Source organism: Brassica napus, chromosome A1, assembly GCF_020379485.1.
Source record: "Brassica napus cultivar Da-Ae chromosome A1, Da-Ae, whole genome shotgun sequence".
NCBI classification, from domain to species: Eukaryota; Viridiplantae; Streptophyta; class Magnoliopsida; order Brassicales; family Brassicaceae; genus Brassica; species Brassica napus.
The window spans coordinates 3057019-3075673 of NC_063434.1; the positions used below are offsets into that span (position 1 = coordinate 3057019).

General features: G+C 34.8%; 4 protein-coding genes across 4 annotated transcripts; 2 read left to right on the forward strand and 2 right to left on the reverse strand.

Moving 5' to 3' along the window:
• The first annotated feature begins 7594 nt into the window (after window positions 1-7594).
• LOC106355021 lies at window positions 7595-7987 on the forward strand. The gene has a single exon (XM_013795046.1). The coding sequence runs from the start codon at window positions 7595-7597 to the stop codon at window positions 7985-7987; it is 393 nt and encodes a 130-aa protein (XP_013650500.1).
• A 566-nt stretch (window positions 7988-8553) lies between these two features.
• Window positions 8554-12281, reverse strand: LOC106372436 (pentatricopeptide repeat-containing protein At4g31850, chloroplastic-like). Its single transcript, XM_013812685.3, has one exon. The coding sequence runs from the start codon at window positions 12072-12074 to the stop codon at window positions 8754-8756; it is 3321 nt and encodes a 1106-aa protein (XP_013668139.2). The 5' UTR covers window positions 12075-12281; the 3' UTR covers window positions 8554-8753.
• Window positions 12282-12597: 316 nt separating this feature from the next.
• Window positions 12598-13507, reverse strand: LOC106371395 (early nodulin-like protein 1). The gene is made up of 2 exons (XM_013811464.3): window positions 13227-13507; window positions 12598-13098 (listed from the first exon to the last, which is right to left on the reverse strand). Exons 1-2 carry the CDS (start codon window positions 13399-13401, stop codon window positions 12764-12766), a joined length of 510 nt encoding a protein of 169 aa, XP_013666918.1. The 5' UTR covers window positions 13402-13507; the 3' UTR covers window positions 12598-12763.
• Window positions 13508-13997: 490 nt separating this feature from the next.
• LOC106371401 lies at window positions 13998-14509 on the forward strand. The gene has a single exon (XM_013811470.3). The coding sequence runs from the start codon at window positions 14064-14066 to the stop codon at window positions 14364-14366; it is 303 nt and encodes a 100-aa protein (XP_013666924.2). The 5' UTR covers window positions 13998-14063; the 3' UTR covers window positions 14367-14509.
• The last annotated feature ends 4146 nt before the right edge of the window (window positions 14510-18655 follow it).

Sequence of the window (18655 nt, forward strand, 5' to 3'; positions counted from 1 at the left end):
GGTTCAACTCGAACGCAGTTTTAGGTTTTACGAATCTCATCATAAATATGGACTTATGGAGTATGGACTGAACACCCTTAAACTTGACTTTAATTTTCGATTCAAATTTCAGTTTTGTATTAGTGTTTTATAAAACTGTTTTTTTCTTGTATATTATATGTTCATCAATGTAAAATTGGTCGTTTTCCCAAAATTAAAAGTTATTAATTCCTTGACGCTTCTTTAATAAAATATTCATTTGCAAAAAATTTCTTTATTCTCCCAAATAACTAGTGTTTGTGGCTTTGAGTTGTAGATGCCTCAAAGATAATTTTTTCCCAAATGTATTTTGTTCAAGGATTTGTTTTTAAGTCGACGAAAGACTTGAAACAAATTATTTCACGCATGTTAATGGTCTACGAGATGCTTGGAGACTCCTAACCCCAATGTTTGCTTCCCATATGTAATAGACTTTAATTGTCTATTAGCAGCCTTGCAAGTTGCAACAAAATGATATAAGGCCACTAGATCTGAGGTCTTCGGTGGGTTGTGCATATAAAAAAGTACAGGTTAAATACAGTATTTTTTAATCAGGAAATAAAAAGAAACAAATAAGTAGTAATTAGAACAAGATCTAGACACTAACAAACGAATAAAAAAGTATGCGTTAGATAATGATATGTGATGTAATAGATGGAAGGCTATTGGTGAATGGGATAACATGTGGTCCATGATCCCATATTCTCTCACTACCACCGTTTCATGCCGATAGGAAAAATGAGTTTACTTTATTAAACAGGTATTATATATACCTAATTCGTATAAACGAATCTTAAGTAACATGTGGCACGAGGAGACTAATATTTATTTTACATTATAGCAATTATGGTTAAAATGTTTTTTTTACAATCGGTTTGACGTTTTTACTATGGTACTTTAATTTATATGAGTTTATTATTTAAAATAATTTAATACTCCATTGCAACACACTTCTAAATGTCTTTCATATATATTTAAAATATTAATATATATTCCTATAAGAAACTTTTTCACAATTATGCACATGTTTTAGCTTTTTGACAGAAATAAAGATATCTCACTTTCGTTTTAACATTTTTTATAATGTGTGGAGACAAAGTCAGGGCTATTCAGACAACAATATCTTACCACATATTTCCTACTCGTGAAAGAGTCGGAGTTATGTTCTCTGTCATCGGGAGTTAATGAATTTAGACAGTCTTTGAACATATTGTTAAGTCAAACGCAGAGTTACCTCTTTCATGTTTTTCACCCTCCACGCGTTTTAAAATACAGTATATTTTTTCCAGCGTAAATTGATACTGGAAAACGATACTTACTATTTGCCAAGTCATATATATTCCAAGAAAATAACATTGTTTCATCATTATCAAGTCAAATGATATATATATATATATATATCTTTTAACAAAATAATGAATCTATACTTATAAATAAAAGAATCTATATCAAAATACTTCATTGGAAAGATATACATAACCGAACAGAAAAATTGGTGAATATTTTGTGATTTACCAACCTTTTACTATCAAATAAACGGTGGTATTTATCACAAAGATGTGGTTTCTTTGAATTTTGATACAACCCTTTTTGAAAAGGAAGATATTTTAAAATGGAATAAACTAAAGACTAACTCAAAATTAGGGTTTTACCCGAACTTCAAGATAATAGTTTTTTTCATTTGATCAGCTTTATAAGATCATATATGCATTATACAAGAAAAATATTGTTTCATCATATTCCAAATAAAGATATATGTATTAAATTTGCCAAAAAAGTTTCATGATGCACTTAGAAACTTCTCCAGGAATTAAAAAACTTATATGGCGCAATTTGAGTAATTGTTTATTTTTTGGTCTTGAACAAAAATGTGAAATTGGCCTAGAAGTTCATCGCCATAATATATTTGCTAACCTGGTAATAGGTACCAAAATGGCAAAACATGAATAATAAATTATTACGTAATAACACACACTATCGTTACAAAAAATGCAGGACCCTGGAGATTAATACCCGTGACAGTCCGCACTCGTGGTCTACAAAACCACCATAAGGGATTTCTTATCATTTTCTTGGGAGTATATGTTTTGTAGATCCATCTTTGGACTTTGCTTTATGGGTGGCTTGTATATATAGTATTATTTTCAATAAAATTCGCGGCATATTCCATTTTTGCATTTGTTCTCAACTCTCAGCATTTAGCACCAGTAAAAACTATTCGGTATCTCAGAAGAGAATTAAACGAGCGAAATAATTGAATTGTTTAACGGACGCTTTATACATTAACACGTCACGAGCAGAATAAGTTCATTATATTTTGAGTACATAACACGCGTCGAGCGAAATAACTTAACGTACAATTGGTAATTACATTTAAGATTAATTTATTTTAGGGGCCCTTTATTTTAATAATTTAATTGGTGTATTTTATGGTATCTATTGAGTTGGCAAAAGAAAATATTGAGTATATATTCCAGATCATGAGTTCGATGACGAAGGTGGCCAGAAAAGATTAACATATTTTTTGATCTCCGAATTGAGAAAAATATGAACTTAACCTTATAACATTTTTTACTTTAGTTAAAATATAAAACAATAGTCTGTGATATTAAACTATATAGGGTGCAATATTGCTCTAGTTTAGATAGTTAAGTTACATTTTTGCTTAAATATTAAACTACAGGCCTGTGATACATTATTAAACTATATACGATGTATTTCTATAGTTCAGATAATTAGACGTAATTAATCTCCGCAATTGATATATCACATCAACCTCTGATATTTTTGTTTGTTTGTTTTGTCTGTTGAGTTGCTTTTTTTGCCTTGTTTTGTCTGTTAATTGGCTGTCGTTAAGAAAATACTTAAAAACAAAAAAAGTTAAACGCGAATAACTATTCTAATACAAGCGAAGAACTGATTCCCAAAAAGTAATTATCTCCCAGTTTGACCAGAATTCATTCACAAAAGTCAAGATCTTTTATAGGATTGTCGTTGCCGTTTATAGGTTATGAGATTTGACCACTATGAACTGCAATGGTACTGTTCAATCCAATCCCATACCACGCAAATGTCTCTCTTTCCATACATCTGTCCCATTGCATGTAGGAGGGAGAGAGAGAAGAAAGAGACAGAAAAAACAAATACAGAGATAAGACTCTTGATAGAGAGTGAGCGACATGGAGAGATAAGGTTTTTTGTTTCCTTCTTTAACATAGATTCTTTCTCTCTTCACATTTCCTCTTAATCTAATCTTTATTTCCTTTGTTCTTTCCTGTTTGGTAATTTATTTTCCTCTCCGCACGATTTGGTCAAAACCCTAGATTTGTGGGTATCTAAAAATGAATAAAACTTTCCTCTCTTCCTTTGGTTATAAATATTCTCTCTGGCTTTCTTGCTTACCCTAAGCCCTCTCAGATCTGACTCTACAGCCTCAGGGTCTCCTTCTTTCAAACGCCTTCGGTCTCTGATTACACAATTTGTGTCGGTAGGCCATATTGAGTGAGTGTTTTGGGACAAGTTTTAGAAAAACGCAAAGAAACTGACAGAAGAGAGTGAGCACACAAAGGCACTTTGCATGTTCGATGCATTTGCTTCTCTTGCGTGCTCACTGCTCTATCTGTCAGGTTCCGGCACCGATTCTTTTTGGTCCGTTCACGTTTTCTTCTTTGATTGTGTTCCCATCTCTCTCACTTTTGTGTTCCCATCTCTCTCACCCACTTTCTCTCTCCATAGGTAAATTATATACGGTATTATATCTATACTAATTTGCTCTTACATTCCTAGATTTGTTACTAATTGCATGCGATTTTGCTTTTTGTTTATTCTTGTTGAACGTTATATTCTATGAGATCATTAATATCGAAAATGCTTTAATCTATGTGTTTAAGGCTTGGTTAAGCGAGATTAACATGGGACCATTAACGTTAACCTAGTTTTCCTTAGGCTGGTCCTAACGCTTTTGAATCCTTAATTTTCTCGATTCAAGCTATATTATTATATGGTTAGCTTTTCCTTCTGTTTTATCGGTTTCTCATTAGCTTTTATAACCCGTGATCTAGTCTCTTGATTCATAATTATGTTTAGAGCTATCCTTTGCTTCATTTGATCACATCTATTTTCAATCATGGATCTTGCAAGAGTACTGTTCATGATCCAGTTTATTGGTTTTCTAGCTTATTTATTTTGTGTGCTCGTACATTTTGATTCCCTGAAATATGTAATCATGTATCTAAGTTAAACTATTATGTTATCAATAGTTGAATTGTGGTATAGATGGTATCTAATTTATATATAACTGATTCCATGTGATCACGCTGTGAATTTTGCGAGAATGTTTTTGTGGGTTTGGTTCTTGATATATATAGGAACATGTTTTTGTTTTTCGCATTTAATCCTGTAAACAACCATATAGACACATTAATTTGTGTGTGTTTTCGAAACTCTTCATGTAATTTTGGGGTCCAGATGCGGTTTGTGTATGCATTTGCTGAGAAGAACCAATTCAATATAATGGTTAAGAAATTTACAGTACTTGCATTGCTTTATGAATGCTTCATGTATGCGTTTGCATTACTAAATTTTGAAGAACAATTCAGTATAGTGGTTAAAAACTACAGTACGGAGTTGCTTTGTGAATCCTTACTGTGTGCGTTTCCATTACTAAATATTGAAGAAGATTAAAATGTGATTTTTTGGTCACCCAGATCAAATTCTTATTTATTTAAGCCAAAACACTATTCCCTGGTTGCAAATTTATTGATAGTCTCTTATCGATGACAGAGATAGAACAATTTAAACTTGGGATTTGTTTGTGAGTGATGAGGTTATGAATAGGACTTCTTCTTATCGGTGTTACCCAAGGTCCTGGAGCTTCTCACCAAAAGCTCTTGCTGGGTAACAGTCGACGACTATCAATTGTTCTTGCGAACAATCGCCTTAGGGATTAAGGTGAAATTTCTCCATGGGGTTCTTCATCTTGCTGAGCTTGACTCGCCTCTTATAGGCTTTATCTCTAGGTTTCTTAGTGCGTTTTACTTTTGTTGTACCGTCGAATCTTCTGTTTTGGTTGATTCGGTTTTGGTTGTAAACTTTCATGCTCCTTGAAAGATGGTGCTTTCTGATACGTGTGAAATGTATGATATTTATTCTCAAGTGGCATGTTTCTTATAAGGATCGATATAATATAAGGTTGAGCTAGATGGAAATTGTCACATGATGGTAATTATGTCATTTGAAATGGCATATTGTTTTACGTTTTGCCTTACATTAATGTTACAAGTTATGACCAAAACTTTTGTTTGCATTCATATGAGGTGCCCTTTTGCGTGAACTAGGAAGACATAATCAAAGAGCATCAAATAACGCCCTTGTGTGAACAAGTTACTTTGTTTGGTTTTCATGTTGTAGTAAGTAATCTTGTCTTTTGATCAGATGGATATGTTATGTTACGAGACTGTGCTATCGATCGACCTTCTGATGTATTTCTGTTCATCCTGTTTCAGGTTTGGATTGTCTATGCCAGAGATGAACGCACTGTTTATGGTAACCTATTAACTTGTAATCTTTTGGGATGTTGATTTACGGTTTTTGTGTCATGTTTTATCAATTGATTGCCGCAGGCTTCACATATGTATATATGATTGTTCTAGTCTAGAGTCAGGATATTAAACAATGTTTGACTCATTATAAGGTGAGTAGGATGTGGATATAGAATTGTTTTTGTGCACATCCAGTATCGGAATACGTACACTAATAATTTAATTGGTTACTAGATTTTGATCCGCCCTTCAGAGGGCGGTTATATTTTTTGTTTGTATTTTCTTTGTTAGAAATGAAATATTCATATTTGTGTCTTTTGTAATCATATTTGTAGTTTTTTTTTTGTAATCATATTTGTGTATAATATTTTTTTTAAACTTTAGTAAGAACTTTTGTTAATCTATACTATTATTTGCGAAGTAAATTTTTAGAATCGAGCTCTCACGTTAAAAGTTAGAGTGGTTAATATCGTTTATACCCTTAATGAATAAAATATATAAATAAACTAAAAAATTTAAACGAAATTTCAATTTATTTGATTAGATAATTGATTAAAATTAATAATAGTAAGAATTATCCAAAATCTGAAATATAATTTAAACAGAGATAATTTATGTATATATTGTATTGTTATCTGAAAAAGTCTTATAGTCAAAAGTTAAAAACATAAATTATATAACTAAATATTAATCAAATAAAATTCTTAATTATATAATTAAAAATAGAATATTGAATTATCCATAATCTAAAAAGATAATTAAAAAAAATTGTATCTATATATATATTGTATTGTTATCTGAAAAAGTATTTTAGTAAAAATTTAAAAACATAAATTATATAATTAAATATTTATCAAATAATTTTTTTTAATTATATAATTAAAAATATAATTTTGAGTTATTTTAAAATTTATTTTAGTATAATGAAGATAGTGTACAAAGAACTTTTCAAAAATTTATGAAAATGTTTAAGCCCGCGTCGCGGGCAAAACACCTAGTTCTATTAAATTTGTGAGGTTGCCAAAGTATACACTTGTTCCATAGTCATTTCATGCATTAATTTTGATTTTTTTATCTAAACAGTTATAAATTTTTTATTTTTAAAAAAAAATTAATAAAGCATAGTTACAAATTTGTTTAGTAATTAAATAGTGTAATTAAATATTTGTAAAAATAGTTTTCCATTAAATTTTCATCATTTGATTTTATATATAATGATTTATAAAATGTTATTATTACACATAATAATTTATGATGCAAATAAAAATAGGTTTATAATGTTTGATCCAATGTAAATGAAAAGCCCACTTTAATTGTTAACAACCAATTCTAGTTAAGCTAAAAAATCGGGAAGCTCAATTGGTAAACAAAACATAGATTCTGTTTTGCCATTCATAATCCATCTCCTTAAAAGTAGGACTCGGTTATGGAACAGTTTTGTTTCTTAAATGTCGTATAAATAAAAGTTATATAAGCAGTTACATATTGATGCTGTATTTTTTTTAAATGAACTCAACTAATATCAATTAGGCATGTTCCTGTTTTAATAGTATTGATATGTCGTTGCGACTGAATTTTGCCTGAATCCTGAATCCTGAAATTGTCCAAGTTCAATGTTATCAAGTCATCATCTTAAGAAACTGAAGTATTACCTGGTAATTGGCTCTTCTTGATAAGCTAGCCACTTAAAATCATTTCTTGTGAAGAGCATTTCCTTCTTTTCTAAAACTTATTTTGTTGTATAATATAGGCACAAAGAAACTAGATGTGATAAAGAAAATCGAATTAAATATTCCAGTCAGCCGTTTCAAAATATTCAAAAGATTATATTCTTCTTGAAGGAATATAAAGTCAATATTTATCAACCAAGTTGATAATAATGAAATAAAAGAAATCAAAACATGTAAATTACATATTTAATTGCCGCTAGCTTGAAAACTTAACCAAAGAAAGTTTCCCTCTGATTACTTAACCATTATCTTAAATTGTGTTGTTGTATATAGTCTTTAAACCTTCGATTACGTTGAGTAGAAAACATGGAGGAGTCGAGCGAGAGGGTTGTTCGGTTAGAGCAACACGATGAGATCACGACGGGCGATGACTTGGTTATCCATCCCATCCCACAGGACCTAGCACTAGCAGTATCGGCGATATATGATCGCATGATGGTAGATGTGGAGGAGTTATTGTTTAACCAAATCAGAGACACCTTCCTCTCGTATACCAGTACCCCATCATACTTAGGCTTCGTCGGTCTCCCCGACGAAGAATGTCAACAACCACGGCCAGCTCTTCGTAATGCTAGAAGGAGACGCCCTCCTCCGGCCCGCGTATCTCGACGGTCCTCGCAGGTGTCTCCACCCGTTTATCTCCGCCATAGGTTTCTGCCACAGTCACGTAAAGACTCATCTTCTAGACGCCAACGTTAATCTTCTAATCATTATATGAGATGATGTTCTTTGTGTCATTGTGTGTTGTGTCTACATATCATTATAATAATCGGATGTCTCCAAACAGTTTATTTGAAATTCGGGTCTACCAACATAAACCGGGAAATTTATGTACCACCTCCAGGTTATTGAAACACTATCAATCTCTCTCTCTCTCTCTCTCTGTCTATTTACACACATTATGAACAGTTTATTTATCCAAGTAACTTCTTGGTGTCCTGTAGCATCTCAAAACCAAAACGTTGATAGTATCAAATATTAACCATAATCTTATCTACTTAGGATTGCTATGGCTTGATAGATTCTCCATATACACACACTTTCTCTTGGAACTATTTTTTAATTCTTAGATGAGGCTAATAATAATAAAAAGTATCATGTAAACACAAACAAAATAATATTCTTTATGTTTCAAAATGTTACACGTTTTAAAAATTTCATTCATATAAAATATATATTTTGATTATAAATGTATCATTTTGTGATTAACTATTTCCATAATTTTTAGCACAATATAATAATCATAATTTTTTTTTAAATTACAATTTTAGTTAATAAAAGTATATTTAAAATCTAATATAATTTATCTTTTTGAAACAATTTTTTTCTCTAGCAGATAATATTTTTGAAACAGGAGTATGACATTTACACAACCTTATGTTTTGTACACTTTACATGACAAACTGTTCTGCAGATGCTCCACTTAGTGCAGAGAGCTCTAACTGTATTAGCCGTGTAAAAATTGTCAACCTCTGTTCGGTAGCTGTTCATATGTTCCTGTGTTGGGACTAAAACCACCAGTCACCATCGTCTGGTACACAGCGTAAGCGTGCTCAGGTTTCCCACACAAACTATATCCACGGATCAAAGCGTTAAACGTAAACACATTAGGCTCAAGACCCACCCTCTGTATCTCACTATAAACCTTCCCAGCTTCTTCCACCATCCCCGCGATACCAAGATTCAGAATCAACGAGTTGTAAGTGTAAAGATCCGGAGTGATCCCCCTGCTGCTCTTCATCTCATTGTAAAGCTCAAGAGCTTCTTCAAGCCTCCGAGACTTCCCTAGTCCGTTGATTATGAGATTGTAACACACCACATCAGGGTCTAGCCCTGACTCCGTCACCTCCTTGAAGTAACGCAAGGCTTCGTCCACTCTACCTACCATACAAAGACAATCCACAAGAACCGAGTAAGTCTTGAGATCCGGTCTCACTCCTTCTCTAACCATCCTTTTGAATAACTTGCAAGCCGCGTCAGCCTCGCCAGCTTTGCCAAACCCGTTGATGAGGATGTTGTAGATAGCACAGTTTGGCTTGCAACCATAGTCCAACATCCCTTCAAAGAGTTGCTTTGCTTCATACAATCTCCCCGACTTTGAAAGACCATCGATGAGAGGACCATACGTGCAAACACTCGGAGAGAAGTCTCCATCACTGATAAGGTCATAGTATAAATCTAGAGCTTCATCCACATTCCCAGCTTTCACTAACCCGGAGATGACAATGTTGTGAGTGATTGTGTTCGGTACACACTCATGTGAAGACATCTCTTTATACATCTCAAAGAGTTCTTCCAATTTTCCTGACTTTCCGTAAGCATCAAGCAAGAAGTTGTAGGTAGCAACATCAGGGATGCAGCAACCACTACTCTTCATCTCTAGGAACAGTTCCTCCGCTGCTTCAATCATATCAGCTTCAAGAAGGCCACTGATCAACAGATTATAAACCGGAAGTTTCGGTTTAACACCAAGATCTTTAGTGAATCTATCAAATAACATTCTAGCAACTGAGGGATTATCACCATGTTTCAAACAGTATCTCACCATCGGCAACAGGATTGATTCACCATCTCTACAAACTCCATTAACAACCAACCTCTCAGAAAACAAAACTGCGTTCTCTACTCCACCTTCAGCCAATACAGATCCCATCAAGTCCTCCCAGAAGAGACTAGCCGGCTGATCTTCAGAGCTGTGAAGAAAGCTGGTGATGATCTTGTAAGCGTCTTCGATTAAACCCGCCTTGACAACACCCGGAAGAAGAGTGCATAGTGTAACAAAGTCAGGCCCCACAAGCTTCTTCATCTGGTGGAAGAAACACATCGCATCTTTAACTCGACCCTTCTTCATCAAACCGTATATAATAGTATTGTAAGTACAAACATCAGGGACGCAACTCATCTTGAAGAACATCTTCAACGCCACCATCACCTCGTCGTTTTTGCAAAGACAGTCCAAGAGAGTGTTGAACGTCACCGTATTAGGCGGACATCCTTTCTCCTCCATCACTTCAAACAACTCAATCGCCTCTCGGATCTTTCCGTTCTTCCTCAAACCCGCGAGGAGAGTGTTGTAAGTCACAACGGTAGGCTTGAGCTTCATCTCCTCCATCCTAGTGAACATCTCCCACGCCTCGTCTACTCTATCACCTTTGTAAAGAGCGTTGATCAGAGAGTTGACAACGATCACATCAGGCTCACACTCGTTTTCCAGCATCTCTGACATCAGCTTAATAGCTTCGTCTACTTCCCCAACCTTGCTATAGCACTTCATCATCATGTTATACGTCACCGAGTCAGGAGCAAGCCCAATGTTTTTGAGGCCATAGAAGATTTGCTTTGCTTCTCGGTCCCTTCCTGCTTTAGCTAAACTGTAGAGAGACGCATTACACGCTACAATGTTTGGAGCTATTCCTTTACTCTTCATCTTCTCAAAAGTCTCGAGAGCACTGACGGAATCTCCAGTCTTTCCATAGTAATCAATGAAAACAATGTACGTATAGGCAGTAGGCTTAACACCCAGAGACTCCATGTTACCAAAAAGCTCAAGTGCATCGTCTAACCTGTGAACTCTTAGTAAACCACAGATCAACGTGTTGTATGTGTGAAGATTCGGTAACACACCTTGCTCCCTCATCACATTTAAAGTCTCAAACGCCTCACTAAACCTCCCACCTTTGCAAAGAGCGTCCACTAGAATAGTGAACGTTACAACGTCAGGGACATGCCCATCATTCTCCATCTCGCTCCAAAACCGCCTCACCGACTCCAAATCTCTGCTATCACTAAACCTATCCAGCAAAGTGATGTAAGTCACACGGTCCGGTTTGTGTCTTCCCGTTTTCATCATGGAGAAAACCTCCTTAGCGCAGTCCAGCTTCCCAGCGGTGCAAAGCGCGTCGATGAGAACAGTGTAGGTAACCACATCGGGTCCACACCCTTCCTCATCCATCCTCTTGAGTATACCATACGCTTCGTTGATCTTCCCCGCTCTACCGAGGACACGGATACATATCGTGAACGTGTAGACGTTAGGCTTTAGCCCCAACGTCTCCATCTCTTTGAGTAGACTCATCACAGAGTCAATGTCTCTTCTTTTCCCTAACCCTACCATGAGGGATGAGTACGTCTGCAAGCTAGGCTTGAAACCGTTAAAGATCATGCTTCTATAAACCTCCATCGCCTCTACACAAAGCCTAGACTTGAGGAGAAGATGAATCAGGCCGTTGTATGAATAAGCATTCAAAGGGAAACCAGAGTCTCTCATCTTCGTTAGTGCATAAGGCGCTTGCCGCAACCCACCTTTGATAGAAAGAGACTTGAAGATAGTCAAGAAAGTGGTGGCGTCTCTCTTTATGATTCGTTTCTGCATCATATCGAACACGTAAGCCATCTCCTGGAGTTTCCCATCGAGTCTTAGAGCTTCGAGGATGTAGTTGCAAGTCTCTGTGGTGTGACTCTGAGCTACCTCTTTGAAATAGGAAAACGCGGAAGCAGTATCGGGAAGCGACTTTAGAATCTTGGCGACTTCTTCTTCACCTGAGGATTTGAATGTCTTCTTGTTTATTATAGAAACAGAAAAGTCAGAGCCTTTCGTGAAGACTACGCTGCATCTCGTGTTCTTCCTCTGTTTCTTGCGGTGGAACAGAGGCCCAAGCTTTAAAGTGTGGAACTTTAATCCGCCGTTAAGCAAACTGTTGCGTTTCTCTTTGATGTTACTAACGAGGAAAGTGTCACTGACCGTTATATCGCCGCAGAGACTCGTGGAGCAGAGTAAAGCTGTCATCTTTCTTTTTTTAAAAAATTAAGAGCAATATCACATTTCAAAGTGGAGAAGCTGTGACTAACAAAACACGAAGACGAAGATAAGATGAATAGTCATGGAGATTTGGATACGTCTCCGTTCACCAGACGGCAACAACACTACGGAGCTGGTGATTACGGTGAACCGGGGATTTTTTGATTAAAATCTTGTCGAAAGGATAAAATCTCAGTGGCTCGCTCCACTAGCTACCTCCCAAAATATCTTGAGGCCCAATAGTGGCTCATTTGTAGAAAACATGTTACCTTCTTTAGGCCCAACAATGAATTTAGGTGATGCAGTTAGGCGTAGATCTTCATAAGGCAGGTAGTATTGTCGGTTGTCGAATCGTCTATGTAATATTTCCTATATCATAATTGTAAGATCATAATAAATCAGCGTTAAAAAAAAAAAAAAAAGCATGTTGCTTTTTTGGTTTGCTTAAATTTTTTACATATGTTTGAATTCTTTGTAATTTTTAATTTAAATAAGTGCAAAGGCATTCCAATTATATAAAGGGATAATAGTTTAATTTAATCTTGTGAATTCTGAATTAGTAACAACAAGACTAGGGATAGATAGCAAAGATCTCTGCTTCATATTTGAAAATTAATAAATAGAATAGAATTCAAGACTAAAACTTAAAAAAAAAAACTGAAAAGATCTCTGCTCTCTCAGAACAAGGCCCAGAGTCCAAGAACAAGGCCCAGAACACTGAAGACGCCGGTGAGCTTAGCAGCGCCACTAGTAGGAGCAACGGCGGGACCATCAGATGGAGAAGGAGCCGGTGAGAGAGAGCTACGAGGAGTGACTACCACAAGGCGTAGCTTCTGCCCCTTTTGACAGTGACCTTGTGTTCCACTTATGAAGTAGACCGGACCGGGTTGTTCTAGCTTCACTTTGGTGTTCCCGTCGGTGTAGCTGGCTTTCGGGCTCGTGGTGTTGCATTTCTCGTAAGCCTCTCTTGTCACTTGCAGCACCGAGTCTTTACCAGCTTCGTAGCTGAAAACTGAAATTAACATGTGACAATGTTAGAAACAGAGTACATCTAAGATTACAAAAAATAAGTACATTAATGAAAATGGGCTTATGGGTTTTGTAAGGAATAGAGATAGTGATGAGAAGTTGAATGTATACCGAGAAAGTCTCCGACTTTGAAGCGAGCCTTTTGAGACCAGTCGTTGAAAGAGTCAGAAGAGGAAGGAGGGATCTTCCAGTCACCGGATTTTCCACCGACGGTTACCTCATTGGCATTTACGGACAAGAAGAACATGCAGAGGAAGATGGTGACTAGAAGAGAAGAAGAAGCCATTGGTTCTCTACTGAGTTTAAGCACCACAAAAGTGTTAGTGTGTGAGAATATGTTTGAATGAGTTGGAGATGAACAGTCTGTGAGGAGCTTGTGTGGTTTTTATAGATCTAGTGAGAGACTTGAGATGAGAACTAGCCGTTGAAGTTAATGGAAATTAAAGGAAAAGATGAAAAATGTTTGATGTAGCCGTTGATGAAGGTGGCGTAACGGCTAGGTAAGAGACAAGACCTGGAATCTGATCATTACTGATTACACAGTCTTCTAGGAAGACTGGTCAAGGCTACCTGTGTCTGTTTTTTACTTTCGTTTGATTGCCAGTTTAGCTGGGCTTCTATAGTGTTGGGTTGAAAAAGATAAGAACATATCTCCACAAAGCCCACAAGACGCGGAAGACCCACAGAAACTTCCATATAAAATGTAAAGAAGCATACATTTGCACGTGAATCTATGATATGTTTAAGGTGTGACACCTGCCTAATACGTTTATTACAGAAAATAAACAGCATCAGCTAGGTGTCCCTTACTGAGGACACATTATCAAACTCAACAACACTACGTGTCTTCGTGACTCTTACTATCTCCATAACCCATTTACTAAAGCAACACCGTTTCTTCCTTTGGTTAGGATAGTCCCAAGAAGATATTGATCCAAAAAAAAAAAGATGGCTGGAGAAAATGACTGGAGGAAAACGGCGGATACAACGAAGATGAGTCCGGAAGGAGTGAAAGCTGCGGGGGTTGAATCGTCGAAGAGGCCACCAGGGAGTAATCCCGGTGGTGTTCTCCACCAACGCCGTAACTTGCCATACAGTTACACCACCATGGCTATCGCTGGATTAGCTATATCCGGTGCAGTCATGTACACTGTTATGTATGCTAAGAAAAAGCCTGAGGCTAGTGCCACTGATGTAGCTAAAGTGGCCACAGGGACGGCTAAACCGGAAGATACACATCCAAGGAAATAAAACCCTCATTAGAAAAATGGGTTTATCTTCCTTTTGTTTGTTTTGTATTTTTGTTTTTGCTTCTGCTTAATTCTCAGAACTTTTTTGTTTTCTTGTTATGTAGTAATAACAAAACAAGTTTCAATACAAAAATATCCTATCAACTAAAGATATAACAAATTAAATGCGGGGAATAGAACAGAGATTGTGTAATTTTTATCAAGAAAAAAAAAACAGAGGTTGTGTAGCTATAATACTTCAGTGCTTATTCAAGTTTACTGAGTGGAGGGAAACACTTTTTACGATTTGTAGCTGTTTACAAGTATCACGTTTCACAGTTTTGAGATAGGTTCGCAGACTCACATTATGGACTTGAGTTGTGTGTTTATATTTTGGACCTTATCCTAAATGTGATGAGAGTATCATCATGCATGGTTTTCAGGGATTCAATCCGGCTTTTTTTCTCTTTCAGTTTGATTTTGATTACGTTTACTGTAATTTGGGCTCACATTGAACTCTCTAAAAGAGAACATACTTTGAAATATTTCAAAAATTTAAGTTTATTTGTAGTTTTATTGGTTTTTATTGTAATGATGAAGAAAGAATGAATCGGCTTTAAACCGTGGGCGTTTTGATTACTGTCAACTCTGTCACGTAAACAATGTATGAAAATGTATACATTCGATCAATGTACCAGCCCAAAGACAAATTAATGAGATAAAGTAGTGCTCACCTAGTAAAGTCTTTTCATCGAGTTTCAACTAACTTTTACTATCAAAATGTCCCTAATATGATGATTTTATTAGTCAACTACAAGATTATAACAAGTTGAATTTATGCGATAATTGGCTATTCGCATGATTTCTAAAAAGGACACGGGGATTAGCATAAATTAAGATCGTAACGTTAGAATTAGAATATGGAAAAATTAGGTGATGCCACTTATGGCCCAAAAAAAGCAAGTGTATAGAAATAGGGTGTTAGGTAAAAACACTCATGTGTTGCTTTATGAGCATAAAACCTGGACGACAATCTCTTCTTTCTCTTCGCCAACTGGATTCATTTTAGTTATTAATCATCATTTTCCTCGTCAAATTAAGTTGGCCATCGTTTGATTTTGTAAATGGTTCCAATTAAACATGATTTAAAAAAAACTTTGCAGCATAATTATGTCACTATACTCTGTTAAGAGATTTAGATTGAAGTGAGAAAAACATACATATGTACCATTAATAAGCTATGATTAACTTAAATAAGAGATTTGGGTATGTTTAGCATGTAACATCATTACCTGATTAAAGTCTCTCACTCGTAAATTTATAGCTGCTAGTTTCATAGTTACATTACAATATATAACATTGGATTATACAATATTTTTGACTTGTTACAAAAAAAAACAATATTTTTGACCCCTAACAAATGCATTAATTTCTGCTATTTAAATTTGGATAATTGGCTTTTGTGGACCCATTTAAAATTTTCATTCGGCACATGTTGCTTACTGGTTACTATCACCAAATTCACACCACTATCACAAAACATCCAAACTAGTATATAGTCCATTTCTTTGGAGTCTTGTATATGGCGACTCAAGAAGCAAACAACAAGAAAAAGAGGCCTGAAAACGACCAAAATCATTCCCCTTTTTCACTGACAGAACTTATTCTTAGACACTACTTTTACATTCCAAATAATTCAAATAAGTTTTGCAACTTGCCAACGAAAAAACGTTTACTCAAATGAAAAGAAAAAGAGGTTAAACCGGAAACTATAAAGAAGTTTATGAAGAAAGGAGAAAAAAAGAAGAAGAGAAGAAGAAGCACAAGGGTGCAATTATGGAGGTTTGGACCCATAGTCAGTGTTCACCATCATTTGTTTATGATGCCTTATGCTCACGCCTGTCTTAAATTAACCTTTTAATTATTATTTTCCAACACTAATTAAACATTTACTATTAGTCGAATGGCATAATCATTCTCATCTCAGAATTAGAAGTTTTGGTTTTGCTTGTGAATATATTCTTCACGGTTCAATTGAATGTGAGGTTTCCTCATATGTCAAGGTCATAGTTGTCAAAAATCATTCACCAAGACTAATCTTTTATGTATGTATATATGAGAATGATATATGACATGCATATTTTATTTGAGAATGATATATGACATGCATATTTTATTTATTGTACGTAAAACACAAATACGATAGTCTAATGCTATGTGCATTATCATATTCTTGGCTTGTTGCAAAAACCGACATAATCTCCCGTGTAGATTGAACTATCAATTTTTAGAATCTTTCGTATTGTCGATATTTAACTTGATAATAGGCTAATAGCCATTAAAGTATTATATAGCTGAAAAGTCGGTTTCCTTGTAAAGAAAATATTTTATCAACATATTTATTTTGTTCTCCATAAGCTATGCGAAATTATATGATCATAATAAATCATAGTTAAAAAAAACTATGCGAAATAACGGAACTATTAATTATAAAATGACTATGTGGTTTCGCTAAAAGAAACTAGTAATCACAGAAAAAAAGTTCTTCAATTGCAAATTTGTATACCATTTTGTCGATTTTTATTCTTAATGAAATTTATTTAGTATTCATGTCCTTACATTTTTAGAAAACTCAATTTGCTTGTATACTCCAAGTATAAAAATATAAGTAACATAAATGAACCACTCCTCTAGGAAACCACATCAATTATAAGCATTGTTTTCGTTGTAGTTTTCGCATATACTTGAGGTTCAAAACCATTACTTTTGACTCTATTTATGTTCTTGCCTTTTCTATGCAAAGTTCGATAAAAATGAAGTTTGCAACGAAGATGAACTGAGAGAATAATAACAATATGGGGAGTGCATTTAATATGGATGCAGTGTACATAATGTAAAAGAGGTAGAACACTGTATAAATATAGTGCTTCCGTAATAATGGAGGCTACGTCTAGTCTTTTCTCATGAACACATGCCATTGCTTTTCCTTCTGTGCTTTCAACATCTTACCTATGCATCTACATATAATTATTTCATCCAAAGAGGAAATATGTTTAATGACACTTCTAATAATACACCCTATTATACCCCATATGATAACGTCTGTACGTGCAACTCTTTTGGCTAGAAGGATGACAGACGTGGACAATTATTTTCTTTTGTAATAATCATTTCTTTTTTTTGCTAGAAATGTAATATCATTGACTTGCTAATGAAATTTTCGTAATGCTAGTGAAAGTTTGATCACAAGAAACTTGAAACTTCCATTTTTTGAGTGTCATAATCATTCATACAGAAACCTTCTTCCTAATGTAAAGAGAGAATGAGATCGAGTTCTTAACATACACCATGAGCCAAGGCATTAACATTGATCATATAAAGCATGACTTTCTTAGTGCGAGAGAGATAATTAACTTCGTGTGGTTCTATACTCGAAGATAGGGGTCGTCGAAGATCATGTATGCTACCGGAACGTTTTGGTAAAAATATAGTTTGATCAGCAATCGTCGTAATTGGCTATGGCCTTGTGGAAAAATAAGTCTCGTACGCATTAAGAGCATTAACATGTATGCTTATGATCTATGGGGGTTGCGTACTTGGATCTCAAGTTAAAAGGGAAATCAAGATGATCAAAGCGAAAAAGTCCTACTTAAAAAATTCAACCCAGTGGTTATAGTTTTCGTCTTTGTTTTAAGTTAGAAAACTCGTCATACATAAATTTAACTCTTTAGCGGAAAGTGTAAAGTAACATGACTAGTACTTAAAACAAAAACAATTCATGCATTTAGGATAAATAATTTCCAAGATTCGAGTCTTTGATGAGGCTGAGAGCCTGAGAACCATAATTTGAAGTCTACGGAAGCATATTTTTCTGAAGTCGGATATTTCGGAATGAGAAAGGTAACATGACGAATAGTGAAAAAATAAACTATTCATTAGTTAATATTTTTGCCCAGAAATAAATCCACTTATACATTATCCAATTCAAGGACTGAAATCTGAACAGAGAGATAACGGAGCATATTGTATATATAATGAGTTATTTTCTGTTTGAAGAGCATATAAAGAGTTATTACAGGACCGGCATAAAATAAAAGGATAACTAAGTCAAATATATGTGCTTAGGGTATCTCAACACTACTCTATTTTTTCTTTAAAATTGAATAAAAATGAATATCTAGTAAGAAATGTTTCAACTCAACTACATAATAGAGTTTACATAAAAAAAATTTTTGTTTAAATAGAGTGAAAAACAAAATAAAGTTAGAGCATTTTTATTCCATATTCATTTTCACTCTATTTTTTTTTAAA

What these genes read in the sequence shown, in the direction of transcription:
- LOC106371395 (XM_013811464.3), bottom strand. Translation starts at nt 13,401, where the DNA reads ATGGCTTCTTCTTCTCTTCTAGTCACCATCTTCCTCTGCATGTTCTTC. An exon ending in CAAAGTCGGAGACTTTCTCG is followed by an intron (nt 13,099 to 13,226) that starts GTATACATTCAA and finishes TGTTAATTTCAG; the next exon opens with TTTTCAGCTACGAAGCTGGT.
- LOC106372436 (XM_013812685.3), bottom strand. Translation starts at nt 12,074, where the DNA reads ATGACAGCTTTACTCTGCTCCACGAGTCTCTGCGGCGATATAACGGTC.
- LOC106355021 (XM_013795046.1), top strand. Translation starts at nt 7,595, where the DNA reads ATGGAGGAGTCGAGCGAGAGGGTTGTTCGGTTAGAGCAACACGATGAG.
- LOC106371401 (XM_013811470.3), top strand. Translation starts at nt 14,064, where the DNA reads ATGGCTGGAGAAAATGACTGGAGGAAAACGGCGGATACAACGAAGATG.